General features: G+C 59.8%; 1 protein-coding gene across 2 annotated transcripts in view; it reads right to left on the reverse strand.

Moving 5' to 3' along the window:
- Positions 1-11375: 11375 nt before the first annotated feature.
- Positions 11376-19131, reverse strand: part of MAPK8IP2 (mitogen-activated protein kinase 8 interacting protein 2) — a 61409-nt gene continuing 53653 nt past the window's right edge. For both annotated transcript variants that reach the window (XM_065590722.1, XM_065590680.1), the window contains 5 exons: positions 17055-17164; positions 15209-15328; positions 14001-14071; positions 12326-12424; positions 11376-11909 (listed from right to left, as the gene is read on the reverse strand). In XM_065590722.1, coding sequence (XP_065446794.1) covers positions 11837-11909; positions 12326-12424; positions 14001-14071; positions 15209-15328; positions 17055-17164 — 473 coding nt within the window. In that variant the 3' untranslated portion in view covers positions 11376-11836. The remainder of the gene's footprint in view (positions 11910-12325; positions 12425-14000; positions 14072-15208; positions 15329-17054; positions 17165-19131) is intronic.

A 19131-nucleotide genomic window follows, 5' to 3' on the forward strand; every position in this document is an offset into this window, starting at 1 on the left:
CAGGTTCTTAAAAGAAGAACTTTATTTATAAAGAAAAAAATAAAAGAATCACACCTGCAAAATCAGGATGGAAGGTAACTTTCCAGGGTAATGAAAAGATGTAAAACACAGAGGATTCCCCTCTGGCTCAGCTTCACAGTTACAAAAACAGGAATGAAACTACCCCTGTAGCATCGGGAAATTCACAAGCCAAAACAAAAGATAATTTAGTGCATTTCCTTGCCCTACTCCCAGTTTCTGTGGTTTCAGATGGATTATTCCAGGTCTATTTTCAGAAGATGTTGTACCTGCTTGGCTTTGCCCTCCCTCCGGAGAACCCACAGAACAACAAACAAATCCTTCCCCCCCAGATTTGAAAGTATCTTCTTTCCTCATTGGTCCTTCTGGTCAGGTGCCAACTAGGTTACTTGAACTGCTTAACCCTTTCCAGGTATGGCGATCCAGTACAGTTGCCAAGGATACATAAAGATTGCTACCCTTCCCCCTATATTCATGACAGCCCCACGTCCCATCCACCAGCCCCACATCTCAGCCACCAGCCCCACATCCTAGCCACCAGCCCTTCGTACCCAGCCCCATGTCCCCATCAACCAACCCTTCATACCATCCACCAGCCCCATGTCCCCATCCACCAACCCTTCGTACCCAGGCCCATGTCCCATTCACCAACCCCACGTCCCAGCCCCACATCCCATCCACCAGCTCTTCATACCCAGCCCCACATCCCATCCACCAGCCCTACATCCTAGCCACCAGCCCTTCCTACCCAGCCCTACGTACCCATCCACCAACCCTTCGTACCATCCACCAGCCCTTCATACCCAGCCCCACATCTCACCCACCAGCCCTTTGTACCCAGCCCCATGTCCCATTCACTAGCCCCATGTCCCAGCCCCACATTCCATCCACCAGCCCTTCGTACCCAGCCCCAAGTCCCATCCACCAGCCCTTCGTACCGAGCCCCACATCCCCACACACGGTACTCCTGAACCCATCCCCAGCCATATATTCCAATATACTTTACCCACACACTGTATCTCCCAGAATACACCTCTCCAGACACTGTAAATGCACTCCCCTGCCCCATATTGCCATACATAATCAACCCTTATCCTCATACATCATACCCCAGCCCTGTATCCCCATACACCATACCCCAGCCCCTAGCCCCACACACTCTACCCCCCCAATCCCCATACATCATACCCCAGCCCTGTATCCCCATACACCATATCCCAGCCCCCTATCCCCACACACCATACCCACAACCCTAGCCCCATACACTGTACCCCATCCTCATATACTGTATCCCTCCATACATGACATCTAGCCCCATATCCAACTCATCTACACCCCTTCCCAATCCCCCCATACCCCCTGTCCTATACACTGTGCCCCCCACCACCGTCATACGTGCTATCACACACAGTATCCATGCCCACCCTCCACATACATCCACACTGTCAGCATCCAGCCCCATTCACCAGCAAATGCTGCTGGCTCCCTGCAGCCTGCACAAGCCCCGCACCACCCAAAAGCCCACTTCATGCAGCACGTGTCCAGTGCTAAACATTTTGCAGCCTCGCCTGTCTCACCAGAGCCCCTTGCTAGTCTTTCTCCCCAGTACTCAACAGTGAGACTCGGTGGTATCCTGTCGTTCACTCCAGGGCCTAACAGTTGCTACCAGACAGGATTTCCCATTCCAGCACTGACCCTTTGCCCAGCGCCTCAGCTCCCATGCTAGGCCTTGCTTCCATTCACACCCAGCGCAGCTCCCCAGCCAAGACGCAAACTCTGCCCAGAGCTCCCAGCAGCTCCTCAATCTGGCAGCAGGCCCCTCGGTCGCAGACTGCAGCCATGTCATCACGCCCCAGGCTGAGAGGGTGATCCCCGAGCCTGCTGAACAACGAGCCGGAAAAGCAAACTTTCCTCTTTGGTGTGGTTCATACGCTTCTCCCCAGCAGTCCTTGCAAGCCCCATCTTGGATCTCTGGGCCCCCCCTTGGCAGCTTGCAGGCCTCGTCTGGCTCTTGGGCGCCTGAGGGGTGGGTTGCAGTATTACTGGTTGTGTTAGCCTGAGTGCAGGCTGAATTCTAGTTCATGCTCTATGAACTCTGGGTCTTTGTCCCTTCTGCAGCTGTTTCTGGGGCAAACCTGTCGAGACCCTGCCTGCACCCTGCCTCCTGCTCTTGGAGGCCACAAGCCTGCAGACCCTACCTTGTCTGCAGCGTGTTCAGCCTGGGACGGGGAAAGCTGGAGACCTTCACCCATTTCTGATGCGCCCTCCCCCATGGCGTTCTTATTCCATGAGAGGGCTGGAAATGGCAGACGCAGCACCTCTGCTGACTGCACAGCGCCGCCCGGGTGCTTCTCAGCTTCCATCCCACTAAGCAGCTGCAGCCGTACCTGTGTTAGCAAACACTGCGTGATCTCCTGACACTAGACTGAGGCCTCTGGAGCTGTCAGTCCTGGGGACACCACGGCTAGTCCCAGGCAGGCATAACACAAAAGAAAGAAACGTCCAACCAAAGTGGCTAAACTCTTTCCTGCGCTGAAAACGTCTCTGGCCAACAAGGGCCTACCCGGCTCTATCAGCCAACACCCCGTTTCCTTGCCCACCCAGTACATGCAGCGTGGTACCGATTGGCCCATCCGAAAAGCTCTTCCCCTCTTATGGGTCACCCTCCCCTTGCAGGACAAGATTGGCTGGTTCCTCTTATTGTCCTCCTGCCCCCTGCCCCTGGTGCATGACTGCAGTTAAATGTGTCAGCTCTGCGGAACGGACACAGCACCCTCCCTGTACGCGCTAGACGCCCCAGAGGCATGTGCCTTTGATGAGACACCATAGAGTTCTGGAGACGTCTCTCCGCAGCAGACACCTGCAAAATGCTCCCTGCCTGCAGCCCCAGTGCAAGGAAATCACCTGCTAGGCTGCAGGGTGACCAGTTGGGCTGGGTTTCTCTTGAGATGTGCGTTAATTTCCAAAGGCAATTGCTGCTGTTGATGCTTAATCTAAGGCAGTGACAGGCTGAGGCTAGTTCAATAGCTCGGCTTCCTTCTTCCTCGCGTCAGACGACAGAATCTCATTTTGTATCAATCCGAGACATGGTCAGAAGCCCCCGGTTCTGGTGCACACAGGACGCTTGGGAGGGTCTCCCCTGTCTTGGCTGCCCAGTGAAAGCCATGGGTCATGCTGAGGTCTGTACAGAGCCTTGGTTGCGTCACAGTTTCATTGACTTCTTGGGGAGTCACATCCCATAGTTCAGCAACATTTGCCCAGGGCTCATTCTTGAGAGCCCCATCTGTGGTCTGCTGGCTGTGACGACTGTCTCGTGCATCATTTGCACCCACAGATGTCCAGTTCGGAGCTGGCCACCTTCCCAGGTTGCATAAAGTCCTGCTGGCCCCCAGTGGCCTTGTCCCATGGTCATTTCTAGACTCCCCTTGGCAGAAGTGTAACTTGCCAGTTACCGCAGCTGCTGCTCCAGAACCTTGTTTTCTCAGCTGAAGCAAAGGGGATTTTTTTCCATGTGTAGATAGCGCTTTCCTGACTTTATACCTATTCTAGCTGCATTGGCATTTCTGTTCCCACCGTCTCCAGACAGAGTGGAACAGCTCATTCTGAAAAGCCATTTGCGGGGGGGGGGGCCGAGTGACCCAGGAAAAGGGAGCTAACCAAGACACGTTAGCATCAGGTTCATGTCGAGAACAAACGCACCCATCTGTCAGGACATCCTGAGTGGCTCAGGATTTGCCATGTGCTGAGGTGACTGTGATTTCTCATGGCTTCTCAATGACTTTTGGTATCTTCTGTATAAACTGAGGACAACGTTTTTGCTTTTTTTTTTTTTGTTTTTTTTTTTTTTAAGGTGTCAATTTTTTTTTTTTGGTCCAGACTAAATTCATTAATTTTTTTGTTATTCATGCTCTTCTGTTTGTATTTCTAGACATTAAAACAAGGAAGACTCAAAACCTTGAACACTTTGCTCCTGAGGGTTAAAAGCTTTTCCAGCTACAACTGCTTGGAACTAGAAACAAAGTGTGGGTTAATTTTCCAGTCTCACACGCGCACACGCACACATGCCCCTACCAACACACACACACACACACACATATACACGCCCTGTTCTTTCACCTAGACAAACTCACCTGTGGGTTTTTGGTTTGGTTTGGTTTGGTTTGGTTTGGTTTTTTAAATTTTACAGGGTCAGTTTGACTTCACACCTTATTTTGTATGGATTTTCGGAGATTTCTCCTTCTCCAGAGTCATGGAGGTGTGCCCATGCACCTCCTTCCCCTCAACGTTGTGATACACACACCCCACAGAGATCTATGTTTCTTATATTATTATTATTATTATTATTATATTATTATTATTATGTAATAAATTTATAAGAAACCTTTTGTTGTGTTCTGGGCTGTATCTTTGCTCTTGCTGGCTTGGGACTAGGGTGAACAGATCAGGGAGCAGCACCCCCGGACTGTGAGTCTGTGGGCATCTGTTTGCGCCTCATCACATGCCTATGCACGGGTGTAGAACAGTGACGGACCTCGGCGGTTCAGGGGCCAAATTAGCCATCCACATTCCCCGAAGAACTGCAGGTGTGGGAATTCAGTGCTCAGTTACTGTTAGTGCTATAGAGTCATATTTAATCCATATGATGGGAAATATGTAGTTTATCTCTATCATTTTCACAGCAAACTGCCTGACCAAATATTATTATTTTATCAACTACAAGTGGTTAATGACATAGTAGACACATCCTGATTGGTTAATAGCTCAGCCTGGTTACTAATTCAATCACAAGAGCTTTAACATCATGTGCTGCTAAGAGCCACAGGAGACACATTAACGAGCCACTTGCGGCTCCTGCGCCACAGTTGGAGGCTCTCACTGGGACAGAATCATCACTCAACCAATAGAGGCACAAAACCGACCCCACCCTGACACCCTGCCCACCCCCCGGCAGTAAATCCCCACAGGTTACAGCACTATCTCGCCCACACCCTAGCCAACCACAATCAATCGGCCTGACTCCAAGGCCAGGCTGGACTGTGGCTTCCCACACTGCACCCTAAAGGCTCCCAAATGGGGGCTTTGCTGGGCTGTGGGATGGCATGAAGTCCAGCACCAGGGGCTCTGAGCTGGGACAGTTGGACACCTGGATTGGAGCTCTGCCCTCGGGTGAGGACAGACAGCGAAACCGCTCCCAGACAAGCAGATGGGGGCATGAGCCTGGGGCGTCTGACCCAGTCCCTGGAGGTGGGGTACATGGAATGGCATGAGGAAATGGCTGGGCATGCTGACATCAGTCCTGCACAATGCAGCAGCAGCCCCCACCCCCCCGTGCTCAGGTTACCACTATGCAGTGCATGTTGCCCCAGGGAAAGAACCAGGAGTCTGGGGAGGGCTCCACACCAGCAAGGCAGGAGAGGTTTCCCCAGACAGCTGACCCATGCCCCACAGTCCCTAGCTCGGGGCTTGCACTCCAAGAGCTGAGAGAGAGTCTGCATGACCCTTGGAGTCAGCCGGGCATTGCCCGCGTTCTCCGCCAGGGTCAGTCACAGCCGCTGGGCAGTCCCCCTTCCAGCCAGCAGCACCAGTGCCTGGGCTGCAGTGGGCTTCAGCCCCCCAGCGTTCAGCCAGTAGCCCCACTTGGCCAAGCATAGGGGGACCAAGGAAATGGCACAGGCCAGCCAAGACCCAGAGGAGCTGCAGGGCTTAATGTCAGCTGTCCAGTGCAGGAACTGGAGCCAAAACCCCTCATGCGTATCCCGCTGCGGCACTCGCTGGCTGAACAGCCCTCAGGGGGAGGAGGGAATGCCCAGCTGGGGCTGCAAACCAGTCACCAGCCCTTGTGTCTAGCTGCCACAACTTGAGTACAGGATCCAAATGCCTCAGCAAGGTGCCTGACCTCCGGCTGCCGTGACCGGGGTGCCTGTGTCACTGCCCTCCTCTGGCCTTACTGAGGGCCAGAGCCTGGTGGAGCCGAGGACCACAGGCTCCTCACCCAGCTCTCACTAGCTGTGTGGGCCAATGGCTGCTGTGCGAGGCCCAGCCTCCACCAGGGAAATGTGCCTGCCACATACCCCTCCTGCCCTGACGTGGGGGCCACAGCAGCAGCCTCGCACTAGCCAGTTTTGTGCCTATGGCTTCAAGCCCAGTGCAGGCCTGGGAGCTCAGGCAAGAGCTGGGAGGCAGTGGTGGAGGCCTGTCCCCATGGCTCCTACACTAGGCCAGCTTGGGATTCAGACATTCACAGGCCCTCATCTTGGGGCTGACAGGTCCCAGATGGCTGTGGGGGGGTGACACGCGTGGCTCAGCCAGGGCTTGGCCACACACACACTGGGATGGGGCTTAGTGGCAATGGAAGCAGGCGTGCTCACGCTGCAGAGTCGCTGCCGTGCGCTGGAGGGCAACGCTGAAAGCACCAGGGCCTGGGAGCGCCCAGAGAGCGCCTGACTAGATTCCCATGCAGCTGGGCCTAGCCTTGCACGGTGCCAAGTGAGCTGGCAGAGCAAGGGCACAGCAAGCAAGCCAGACTGGCTGCCCTGGCTGGAAGGTTCCAGGGCAAAGAGACATGTTCAGAGCAACCTGAGAAAATGTACCCACGGCTGGTGGCACGGCGACCATAAACAGGCTGACCAAGGCATTTCTGAGACTAAACAGGGCCATAAGCCCCCACCCAGTGTAAATTTGGAGCCAGGCAACCCCACCCACGGTGAGAGACAGGAGGCGGGCATGCTGAAGGCTCAGAGAGGTGCGATTCCAGGCGATGGAAGGGCCTACAGCGTAAACCCGAGAGAGAGTGCCCCCCGTGAGAAGGGCTGTCACACTGAAGGGGACTGTATGGAGCCGAGCGAGCACGGGGCCTGTGAGGCTGTGATGGGTCTCAGTGTAATTGTACACGGGGTCTCATCCGCCACTGGGGCTCTTTCCTGCGGGGTCCCACAGGGGTTGGGCCTTGGCCCTTCCACATATTGGGGTTTGGTGGGCGGGACGAGGCCAGGCCCCATCCACAGAGCTTGGTGAGCTGGCCACACGCAAACTACACACGTGTCAAGGTGGCCACATGCATGGCCATGCAACTACCAGCACGGCTAGCCCATTTTGTATTCCCACCTGCTCCTGGCCTCCAGCCCCACTGGCACCTTGGAGCCCTGCACAGCCATGTCTGCAGGAGGGAGTTGTACCCTCTGCAGGAGGGGAGTGACTCTCAGCGAGCATAAAGCAGGAGAGTTTATTGAGCATCTGAACCCAGCACTGGAAACTCTCCAGGCCCTCAAGCCTAGCACCCCTCAGCCCAGGACATCCAGGTCTCTCCTGCATCCAGGAGGGCTCCGGCTGCTCTCTCGCCCCAGTCCAGCCATTCCCTCCTTCCAGCCAATCATCCAATATCATCTCCCCCAACAGCTCCTCCCCTGTCCTTTGTCTTCGGTCCCAGGCAAACAGGTCACCTGGGGCTCCTCTCTTCCATCCTTTGTTCCCCACTGGCTGGAACTGGCTGGTCAGGTCACCAGGGTCCTCTCCTCAGCCCTTTGTCCTTCCACTGGCCAGAACTGGCTGCCTGCCAAGCTGGGCTGGGCCTCTCGGTCACCAGGTCCCTGGTCACTAGGGTTCCCATCTCCAGGCAGTTGTCCGGGATCCCAACTGCTAGGTGAGGTCACACCTGGTCCCCTGCAACAATAAACGCCCTCTCCCACCCCCTCGTTACACACACAGCACACAGGGAAACTGAGCCCCACACAGTGTTCATGCCAAGCACTAAGACAATCCCCCACTGTCAAGCCCCATTTGCCGTGCCGTGTTGGGCTTTGCTCAGTGGCAGCTGGGGACTGGTCTAGGGAGGCAGGTGTGGGAATGGGCGATGCAAGTCAGGAAGGCCATGGGGCAGCAGGCCTGTGTGGCATGAGGCTTGGACTCTGTGCCCTCTGCTGAGGGGCCCCCACTGTCAGAGACCAGGGAGGAGGCTGCACCAGTGGTGAGGGGCGCGTGGTGCAGGCCCTGCCCAGGCTGAACATGCCAAAGATACCGACCCTGCAGAGGGGAACTGCCCAAGGAGCCAAGTCAGGGACGCCTGTAACAAGACGTGTGTGGTGGGACTGCCTGTGAGGGGGGGATACAGGGAGAGACGGGGGGGGGGGTCTGACCAGGTGGCCCCTCGCCAATCGGCCGGTTACCCACCCGCTAGCTGCCCCCCCCCTCAGGCCACGCCTGCTGGGCTCTCCTGCAGCTCGGCCCCAGGGATTGGTGCGATGCTGGTGACCCAGCTAAGTTCCTGGCCAGCTGCCAGGCCTGCCTTGCACTGTGCACTATGAGGGGGCTGCAGCTTGTGTCCGCCCCCGACATGGCTTTGGCCTGTCAGGCTGCTTCTGCACCAGCTAGTGTAAAATGGCCTCTAGCCTTTCAACCAGTGTCTGTGTGACGAAGTGGGAATGTTCATGTTTTCGCTGAATACTGTGTGGGTGCCTCAGTTTCCCCTATGCAGTTCTTAAGTCTCTAGGTGGTGGGAGAAGGGGGTGTGATGGTTGCAGAGCCCTAGAGGGCAGGTGTGATGCTGGCTGGACAGAGAATAGCTGACACTCTATCTCCTGGCAACTGATGGCTGGGGCCCTTCCCCCCTGCAAGGTGATAGCTAAAGGTGTTGGAGACCAAAGAGATCAGGTGACCTCCTGGCCTGGGAAAGGGACAAAGCCCAGAGGAGGAGGGGCTGGAGAGTTTCAGTTTGGGGCTGGCTGGGGACGAGGAGAGAAGTGCAGATGTGGGTGTCTGGCTCGTGGGACCCCAAAATGGACCCGGACGAGGGGTCCTGTTCTCTATACCTACAAGCTCTGTTTTAGACCGTGTTCCTGTCATCTAATAAACCTCTGTTTTACTGGCTGGCTGAGAGTCACGTCTGACTGTGAAGTGGGGGTGCAGGACCCTCTGGCTTCCCCAGGACCCCACCTGGGCGGACTCGCTGTGGGAAGCGCACGGAGGGGCAGGGGATGCTGAATGCTCCAAGGTCAGACCCAGGAAGGTGAAGCCATGTGAGCGTCTTGCCCTGAAGACAGTCTGCTCCGAGCGAGGAGACTTCCCCAGAGTCCTGACTGGTTTCGTAGGGAGCAGTTCCAGAGCATCGCCCGGGGACCCCGTGACAGGCTGCTAGTCATGCGCCCAGCAGTCCTGCCCCTCTGCCCCCTACGCTCGGGCGCCCACCAGTGCCAGCCAGGGAAGCTGTGTGGCGGGGGGCTGCTGGTGCAGATGAGGCCCTCGCCCGGCTGGAGGGTGGGGCTCGGCTCTCTCTGTGCTGGCATCGCCGCAGCTGTGTTGGCCCATGGCCCTGCACGCGGACTGATGCCTGGCGTAGCTGGGGCCCCGAAGTGACAAGAAACCAAAGCCCCAGGGCATCGTGGTACCGAATCTTAGCACCAGAGCACGGAGCCTGGGGTCCCTGCCAGGGACCTGGGCCCTGACTGTGACCGGCCAGTGCTCTTTGTATGGGTGTTAAACAGCAGCTACCTCCCACCCCAGAGGTGGCTGCATTTCCGGGGTGGGCAGGTGGGTTTCCTGACGCTGACACATTGACGGAGGAACTGGCATGAACTAGAGGGAGGAGCCTGGTTTGCATATACAGTGACCCACCTCCAGAAGGGAGGAGACAGGAACCCTGGCTCCCCCACCCCCCGAATGGCTGAGCGGGGTGCCCTGCTGGGGGGCTGCTGACAGACGGCCCAGCCCGCGGGGTCACACCAAGCAGATATTTATTGAAAGACCAGTGCCAGGCGGGCAGTGGGGGAGCCTCTTGCCCGGGTTTTGTACAAGTCACGGTCGTGGGAGGTTCCCGTGGTGGCTGGAGTTCGCGATAACTAGTCGGACGCAGAGCGGTGGGGCGAGGGCACTACGCTAGCACGGAGCGGAGATACACGCGGCTGGCAAGCAGCAGGAATGACCAGGCACAGCAGTGAGGGGGGAGCAGGGCCGAGGGGCTGGGCACCCGAAGGCAGATGCAGGAGCTCAGCTCACAGGCCCCATTGCCCCGCCCCGAGGCGCCGGACAGAGCGCTGGCTTCGTAGCCGCGGGCTAGTGACTTGGGCTATTGGGGTGTCCGTTGTAACCGCCTGCGCGGCTCCGGTGGTGGTGCAGGATGAGGGGCCACGAACCAGCCCCCCTGCTCCCCGGGGACCCCGCACAGGTGCAAAGCCCCTCCTGCACCCCAGCCCCCTCAGACCGGCCCCACCCCCCTGGCTAGGCCTGCCTTTGCGCCAGCCCCATGCGGCTACGATGGGTGCCCTGAAGGGACATTGGCCAGGGAGGGGCCAGTCAGGGCACGGCGCTGAGCAAAGCAGAGGCCAAGTGGCCCAGGGGTCAGCGCCGCACCTTGGGGGGAGGGGGACACGGGCTGCCAGGTGCATGTCGGGGGGGGTGACTCAGCCCAGGCATGGGAGCCATTGGAGGTGGGGGGATGAGCCGGCCGGGGCCATGGGGGGTGGGGCGGTCGTGGGGAATGAGCCGGCCCAGGGGCCGTTGGGGGGATGAGCCGGCCCAAGGGGGCAGCGCTGTGGGGAGTGATGCCTGATGTAAGTCTGGCGGGTGCCCAGACCGTGCTTCCCTCTGTGCCAGGCACCCCTCCCCCACTCCCTGTGCCCTCCCCCTTCCCCGCCAGCCCCTCCCCCACTCCCTGTGCCCTCCCCCTTCCCCGCCAGCCCCTCCCTCACTCCCTGTGCCCTCTCCCTTCCCCGCCAGCCCCTCCCCCACTCCCTGTGCCCTCCCCCTTCCCCACCCGCCCTCCCCCACCCCGTGTGCTCTCCCCCTTTCCCCATCTCACTCCCTGTGCCCTCCCCCTTCCCTGCCAGCCCCTCCCCCACTCCCTGTGCTCTCCCCCTTCCCCCACCAGCCCCTCCCCCACTCCCTGAGCCCTCCCCCTTCCCCACTAGCCCCTCACTCACTCCCTGTGCGCTCTCCCTCCCCCACTCCCTGCGCTCTCCCTCTGCCCTGCCCGCCCCTCCCCCACTCCCTGTGCTCTCCCCCTTCCCCGCTAGCCCCTCCCTCACTCCCTGTGCCCTCTCCCTTCCCCGCCAGCCCCTCCCCCACTCCCTGCGCTCTCCCCCTTCCCTGCCCGCCCTCCCCCACCCCCTGTGCTCTCCCCCTTTCCCCATTTGCCCCCCCTACTCCCTGTGCCCTCCCCCTTCCGGCCCCTCCCCCACTTCCTGTGCCCTCCCCCTTCCCCGATAGCCTCTCCCTCCCTCTCTGTGTGCTCTCCCTCCCCCGCCAGTCCTTCCCTCACTCCCTGCACCCTCCCTCTTCCCCCGCTGGCCCCTCTCCCTTCCCCCGCTGGCCCTTCCCCACTCCCTGTACCCTCCCCTTTCCCCCGATGGCCCCCCTCCCCGCGCCCTCCCTCATCCCCTGTTGGCCCCTCCCCCTCTCACTGTGCTCTCTCCCTCCCCCGGGGAACTTGCTGCAGGGTGCAGCCGCCCTGGCCCAGCCCTTGTGCTCCCTGCGTTAGTTTCGATCATTGAGGCAGGGGCCCCTGCAGGCGTCTCTCCTCCGGCCCACGGGCCCCGCTCCCAGCACCACCGGGGAAGGGGCCAGGCCAGGGCTGGGTGCCCCAGGCCAACACCTCCAGCCCGCCCCGCCTGGGCCACGCCTGCGCGCCAGCCCGGCTCCGGGAGGGTGCAGCCGGCTCTCGGGCCCCAGAGAGAAGCAGGGAGGATGTGCAGCAAGTCTGTCGGGTGGGGGGGCCGGAGCATGTGCAGCAGGAGGGTCCAAGCCGGCTGGTTGTGGGGTCAGACAGAGTCTCTGGCCATCTGTGGGGCTGGATGGGGGGCGGAAGCAGGAGACGCAGTGCCTTGCTCCCTTACTCCAGGTAAATGTCCTCTGTGGGGCAGGCGTACTCCAGGTGCTCCTGGTAATATTCCTGAAACGCCCGGCTGCAAGGCAAGGGACACGGTGAGCGGGGGCAGACGGTATGTGAGCCACGGGCCAGGGCAAACCCCATGGCGGGGGGGGGGGGGGGGGGGGGAGAACACTACAGGCCAGCCACGGGCCAGGGCAAACCCCGTGGGTGGGGCGGGGAGGCACGCTGCAGGCCAGCCACAGCCAGGGCAAACCCCGTGGGGGCGGGGGGCCACGCTGCAGGCCAGGCATGGGCCAGGGCAAACCCCGTGTGTGTGTGGGACACTGCAGGCCAGCCACGGCAAACCCCATGGGGGCGGGGGGCACGCTGCAGGCCAGCCACAGCCAGGGCAAACCCCGTGTGTGTGTGGGACACTGCAGGCCAGCCACGGCCAGGGCAGGCCTTGGGGCCCCATCACTCCAGCTCCCAGGCCCCGCTGCCCCGGCTCACCCGACACACTCGGCGACGTGCCGCATGGACTCCTGGGAGACGAAGACGTGGCAGGCGAAGCGGCTGAGCATGGGGTGTTTGGTGATGAACCCGAAGTAACTGCAATGCAAAGGGCAGGGTCAGAGCAGAGCCCCAGCCTGCTTGCTGTGGGGTGATCAGACCCCAGGAACCCAGGGCTGCCCCACGGGGCTGGGACACAACCAGTGGGGAAGTCAGCACAGGGGCTGGAGAAGACCCAGGAGCCCCAAAGCCCCCTCGCACCCCAGCTTTGCACAACAGCAGACAAGGAGCGAAAGCAACGGCAGTAACCTATTGCCAGGGCTCCGGGTGATTCCCGCATCTTGGCAAGCTGGGGACGGGGCGTCCCCAGGGCACAGGCTGGGCAGGGCAGAGGTGGGGGGCTGTTGAGGGGCTGGTCAAGGCAGAGGTCGGGGGGCTGTTGAGGGACTGGGCAGGGGCAGAGGTGGGGGGGCTGTCAAGGGGCTGGTCAAGGCAGAGGTGGGGGGGCTGTCGAGGGACTGGGCAGGGGCAGAGGTGGGGGGGCTGTCAAGGGGCAGGGCAGAGGTGGGGGGGCTCTCGAGGGGCTGGTCAAGGCAGAGGTGGGGGGGCTGTCGAGGGACTGGGCAGGGGGGAGCTCTCGAGGGGCTGGGCAGGGGCAGAGATGGGGGGGGCTCTCGAGGGGCTGGTCAAGGCAGAGGTGGGGGGGCTCTCGAGGGGCTGGGCAGGGGCAGAGGTGGGGGGCTGTCAAGGGGCTGGCCAGGGCAGGGGGGAGCTCTCGAGGGGCTGGTCAAGGCAGAGGGGGGGCTCTCGAGGGGCTGAGCAGGGGCAGAGGTGGGGGGGCTGTCGAGGGGCTGGCCAGGGCAGGGGGGGGCTCTCGAGTGGCTGGTCAAGGCAGAGGTGGGGGGCTGTCGAGGGGCTGGCCAGGGGCAGAGGTGGGGGGCTGTCAAGGGGCTGGCCAGGGCAGGGGGGAGCTCTCGAGGGGCTGGGCAGGGGCAGAGGTGGGAGGGCTGTTGAGGGCTGGGCAGGGGCAGAGGTGGGGGGGCTGTCGAAGGGCTGGCCAGGGCAGGGGGGAACTCTCGAGGGGCTGGTCAAGGCAGAGGTGGGGACTGTCGAGGGGCTGGCCAGGGCAGGGGGGAGCTCTCGAGGGGCTGGTCAAGGCAGAGGTGGGGGGCTGTCGAGGGGCTGGCCAGGGGCAGAGGTGGGGGGGCTGTCGAAGGGCTGGCCAGGGCAGGGGGGAGCTCTCGAGGGGCTGGTCAAGGCAGAGGTGGGGACTGTCGAGGGGCTGGCCAGGGCAGGGGGGAGCTCTCGAGCGGCTGGTCAAGGCAGAGGTGGGGGGGCTGTCGAGGGGCTGGCCAGGGCAGGGGGGAGCTCTCGAGGGGCTGGTCAAGGCAGAGGTGGGGGGCTGTCGAGGGGCTGGGCAGGGGAAGAGGGGGGGGCTGTCGAGGGGCTGGCCAGGGCAGGGGGGAGCTCTCGAGCGGCTGGCCAGGCAGAGGTGGGGGGCTGTCGAGGGGCTGGGCAGGGGCAGAGGTCGGGGGGGCTGTCGAGGGCACAGGCTGGGCAGTACAGGGTAGGCTGAGTGTGTTGGGCTGGAGGCCACCTCCAGAGCCCTGACCCTGGGTAGCGAGCTGCTGTGCTGTGGGTTTGCCCCTTTCCCTGCTGGCCGGGGGCCTCTCACCAGCTGTTCCTGGGGTGGCAGCCGCAGAAGGAGATGTTCTTCATCTGGAAGAAGTGGCTGCATTGCTCATACTGAAAAGGAAGCAGCAGTCAGAGATGATCTGAGCCCCGGGGCACCCGGTCTGCAGAGAGCAGCCGCCCCCTCTAGTGACAGGGCACCCCCATCCGTCCGTCCGTCCGTCAGACCCCCACGCCCTCATCAGAGCATCTCTTCCCCCCTTGTACCAGCTCTAACCTTATTCGGTGTGTGTCTAACCCTCCTGCTGTCTGATTCTGTCTGCACGGCACATGACCCCCTCTGGCCCCGTCTCTCCACCTCGGGCCGGGCCGGTCTCTTCCCCCCTTGGGCCAGGCCCCATCTCTCCGCCTCGGGCCAGGCCCCATCTCTCCACCTGGGGCCGGGCCCCATGTCTCTGTGTCACGCCAGACCCCTCAGTGCTGCTCCCTCTCTCCGCCTTGGGCCGGGCCCTACTGCAAAGCTCTCTTCTGCCAGACGTGGGGACAAGGGTTTGGCCTGTGTCACTGTCACTCCAGATCCTGCCCCTGGCCTGGCTCCAGCTGGGGCCAAATCTCCTGTTGCTGTGTCTTGGTCTGATCCTTGGGCACTTCCTGCATGAGGCCATGGGCACCCCTTGCCACACTTCAGACCATTTCTCCAGTTTGTCCAGATCAGTTTGAATTTTAATCCTAACCTCCAAAGCACTTGCAACCCCTTCCAGCTTGGAATTGTCCGCAAACTTTATAAGTGTACTCTCTCTGCCATTATCTAAATCATTGATGAAGATACTGAACAGAACCGGACCCAGAACCGATCCCTGCGGGACCCCACTCGTTATGCCTGTCCGGCTTGACTGTGAACCACTGATAACTACTCTCTGGGAACGGTTTTCCAACCAGTTTTGCACCCACCTTATAGTAGCTCCATCTAGGTTGTATTCCCTAGTTTGTGTATGAGACGGTCATGCGAGACAGTATCAAAAACCTTGCTAAAGTCAAGACATACCACAGCTACCACTTCCCCCATCCGCAAGGCTTGTCACCCTGTCAAAGAGAGCTACCAGGTTGGTTTGACACAATTTGTTCTTGACAAATCCAGGCTCACTGTTACTTATCACCTGATTATCTTCTCAGGGTTTGCAGCCAATCACCCGGCCAAGGGCCCCGTCCCCCCCGCCCCGCCCCAGCCCAGAGCTCCCCAGCCTCCCTCACCTCGTCGTCCCGGCTGTACTCATTCGCCGTCAGGATCAGCTTGATGCCCTGCAGCGTTATCTTCAGGTCACAGGTGGCCGGTGGGCGCAAATGCACCGTTAGCTTCCTGGTGGTGGCGATCTGGAAATGCCCAGGGAGGGTGTAAGCGGGAGGAAGGGGCCAGGCTGGGAGCAATGGAAGCAGGCTGCTAGTCAGGAAAGGACCCACCTTCTGCAGGTGCGCTTCCCACCGTCCAGTGCCCCCGGGAGCCAGGCCAGACAGCTAACGCTCCTGCCCCGCTCCCTGCAGTGCCTCTCGAGTCAGAAACTGATTCTGACCCCCTGGGTAACACCGACTGGAGACCCTCGCCCCGTGCTTCCTGCATCCAGCCCGACCCTGAGACAGACCCGGGTCAATTGTTCCCGTGGTTAACTGGCCTCACTGGTAAAAGCTGAATGTGCCTGGCTCCAAGCTGCCAGCCACTGGCTGTGTTGTGTCTTTGCTAGCCTCAGGAGCCATCGGCTAGCAAAACCCTTCTCCCCAGGGAGAGACAGACTGGGGCCAAGTCACCCTTCACCTTCTCTGTTGAGCTCTCACCCTTTAGTCAGGCTCCCGGCTCTTCTCTGGCCCCTCTCCAGTTTCTCCACACCCTTTCGATGTGTGGACACGAGACCTGGGCCCCGCCCTCCCGGGACAGTCTGACTGGTGGTGGCAGCACCTCTGCACGACTCACTACTCTGCCCCTCGTACGGCTGGGGACGGCACTGGCTTTCCTAGCGACAACATCACCCTGGGAGCTCGCACAGGGCTGCTGGAACGAGGGTGCTGGGCGGGGGCAGCAGCCCCAGGCTTGGAGTAATAATAGCAACCAATGCTTGGCCTCCATCGCCTACAGGGCCCGTGGTTTTGTTCAATGGCTTTCAGCTCCCACGGGTGACCCGACGACCCAACGTTATCAGGACCAGCCCGATATTAGGGGCTTTGTCTTATATAGGCAACTATTTCCCTCCCCCCATCCTGACTTTTCACATTTGCTGTCTGGTCCCCCTACAGCTCACGTTCAGCTAGTTTCCACCACGACCCGTAAGCCCCTGGCAGAGTCACCGCCTTGCAAAGTCCAGCCCCCCCGCCCACGAGTGTGCCCGCCATTCTTGGCTCCTAACGCCTGCTCTTGCATTTCACTGTGTTAAAACATGGGGTTCAGTGCAGCAGAGAGCGGCCCCACCACCATGTACTGGTCACGCACTGCCTGTATCTTCTGCAAACGTCACTCACCGTTGCTTTCTGTTTTCTTCCTGATCACTGAGGAAGATACTGAGTAGCACTGGGCCTAGAGCAGATCCCGGCAGGACCCCCCTAGAAATAGCCACTGGATGCTGATTCCCCACTGACAATCACTTTTCCAGCTCGGTCCGTAATCGTTTAGTGTGGGCTGGACGGATTTTATAATCGTGCTCTGTTGTTTTTGATCAGAACGTGCTGAAGTACAAAATCCAATGTCTTGCAGAGGCCAAGTACATTATGTCAACAGGTCCCTTCATCAACCAAACTTTGCATCATCAAAAATGGTATCAGATTTGATTGACAAGCACTATTTCCCATAAAACCATTTTGACTGGCTTTAATTACGCTGCCACCCTTGGGAGAGGCCAGGAGGGGGGTAGCCGGGAGTGCCCCCCCCCCAGCCAGAACTCCTGCCCCATCCCCTACAATGCCCCCTGCTGGGAGAGGCTGGGACGGGGTAGCTGGGAGGTTCCTGGGTTATCACATCAATTCCCTGGGAAGTACAAAGTCACGTCCCTTGACTCCAGTGACCCACTTTGCTTGGCCCACCCCTGCAGGCTCCCTGCAGAGTGTGTTGCCTCACCTTCTGCATGGCTGCACACAGGATGCCATTTCCCTGGTGGTATGGGACCTCCACGGAGCCCAGAAACTGCACGTTGAACCTCTCCACCCAGGACGGGTTCCGCTTCAGCCCTGAAACAGAGTCACACAAGCCCTGGAGAAACCCATCAGCACCAAGCGACCGGGCTTATCCCAGCAGCAGCCCCCCGCTGAGTGCGGAGGGGGCCGGCGGCACTGCGCGCTGGGCTGGAGGCAGGGTCGCAGGATACCCGCAGGCGGGCTGGGCACTGGGAAGCGCTGGTGTGCCGGCAGGCAGAGCTGCTTGCTGTTTGGCTGACAGAAGCATGCACATCAGAGACAGGAAGAACCCCCCGGGTACGTTCTCTAGTGCCCTGCCCTACGGACCCCCACCTCCTGCCAGTGCCCACTCCTCCGCGATACCCCTCGCACCAAAACCTGCCCCATAACAGCAGTGCCCTTTCCCCCACTGCGGCCCCAGCAAACGCCTGGCCGCTGTGCTGCCCCCTCAGGCGCTCTCAGCCAGGCCAGCTCCTGGCTTCCTCCCCCCTCTGAGGATCTGGGCTGACTCCTGGGTTGTTCCTGCCCAGGGCTCTGACCTCCCACAGGGTTCCCAACTTCTCCTGACTTAGAATCACAGACTCGTAGCACTGGAGGGGACCTCGAGAGGTTTCTAGCCCAGTCCCCTGCACTGAGGCAGGACTAAGTATTATCTGGACCATCCCTGGCAGGTGTTTGTCCAACCTGCTCTTAAAAATCCTCAATGATGGAGATTCCACAACCTCCCTGGGCAATTTATTCCAGTGCTTAACCACCCTGACAGGAACGTTTTTCCTAATGTCCAACCTAAACCTCCCTTGCTGCAATTTAAGCCCGTTGCTTCTTGTCCTGTCCTCAGAGGTTAAGGAGAACAATTTATCTCCCTCCTCCTTGTAACAACCTTTTATGTACTTGACTTGGTATCATCTGTACGTGTCAGCAATGGGCTAGTGAAGATGCCAAACAAGCCTGGATCTAACAGAGACCCCACGAGGCTCTGCTCCCAGCTCCCTATCGTCTCTTCTCCACGGGCTACTCCCTATCAGTGCCGCTCCTGCACCGCTTGAGCTCCCGCTCTGCATCACGCATGCCCGCGTGGGAGGGCAGAGCTCCTCTACTCGGTGTGATAATGGGGCACAAGCTTACCCCAACTGTGAGCTCAGCTGCAGAGGGAGGCAAGTTTATACGGTGGCTCAGTAACCTGTGACAACAAAGGTCGGTGGGTGGGGAAAGGGGCAGAAAAGAGAGCGACAGAATTCGCTCAAACAAAAAGGGCTCCTGGCAGAACTCCTGGGCCGGGTTAAGATCATGCCTGCTGCAGGAGAAGTGTGGGACCGGAAATCCAGGCACTGACATTGGTGTGCTGGAAATTCGATCTAACTGGTGCACACAGTAACGAGGGGCTGTTTCGCCTTCACCGGCTTCTGGGGTCCTTACAAGAAAAGAGATCGGGGGGGGGGGGGGAGGGGGAGGGTGAAAATGACCAGAGGGGAGCAGCTGGGTCCCATGATGCTGGATGACTGACAGATGAGTAGGGGAAGCAGCAAGCTTCCCAATCATGGCTGCACCATCTCCTGGGTCCCCAGACCTCCGTCATCCCGATCCTTACAGGGGGCCTGACCAGACCAGGCCGGAAGGAGAGACCCAGATGACATCACCTCATCAGTGGCTTCAGCCTAATCTGGGACACTGCTTGGGACATGAGACATCATCTCCCCCGTTCCCCCAAAGCGTGTCCTGCTCCTTCTCTGCCTCATTTCTCCTCTTTCCTCTCCTGCTCCTGTTCCTTCCCTGCCTCGTTTCTCCTCATTCCTCTCCCTTCTGTTCCTTCTCTGCCTCGTTTCTCCTCTTTCCTCTCCTGCTCCTGCTCCTTCCCTGCTTCATTTCTCCTCTTTCCTCTCCCTCCTGTTCCTTCCCTGCCTCGTTTCTCCTCTTTCCTTTCCCTTCTGTCTAACAAGAGTCTGGCTTAGCCAGCCAAGACTGCGTAGTTTGGAACACTACTGTGAACCTGTGACCAGAAAGAGTCGGCTAAAAGCAGTGCC

This window comes from Chrysemys picta, chromosome 1, assembly GCF_011386835.1.
Source record: "Chrysemys picta bellii isolate R12L10 chromosome 1, ASM1138683v2, whole genome shotgun sequence".
In the NCBI taxonomy this organism is placed as follows: Eukaryota; Metazoa; Chordata; order Testudines; family Emydidae; genus Chrysemys; species Chrysemys picta.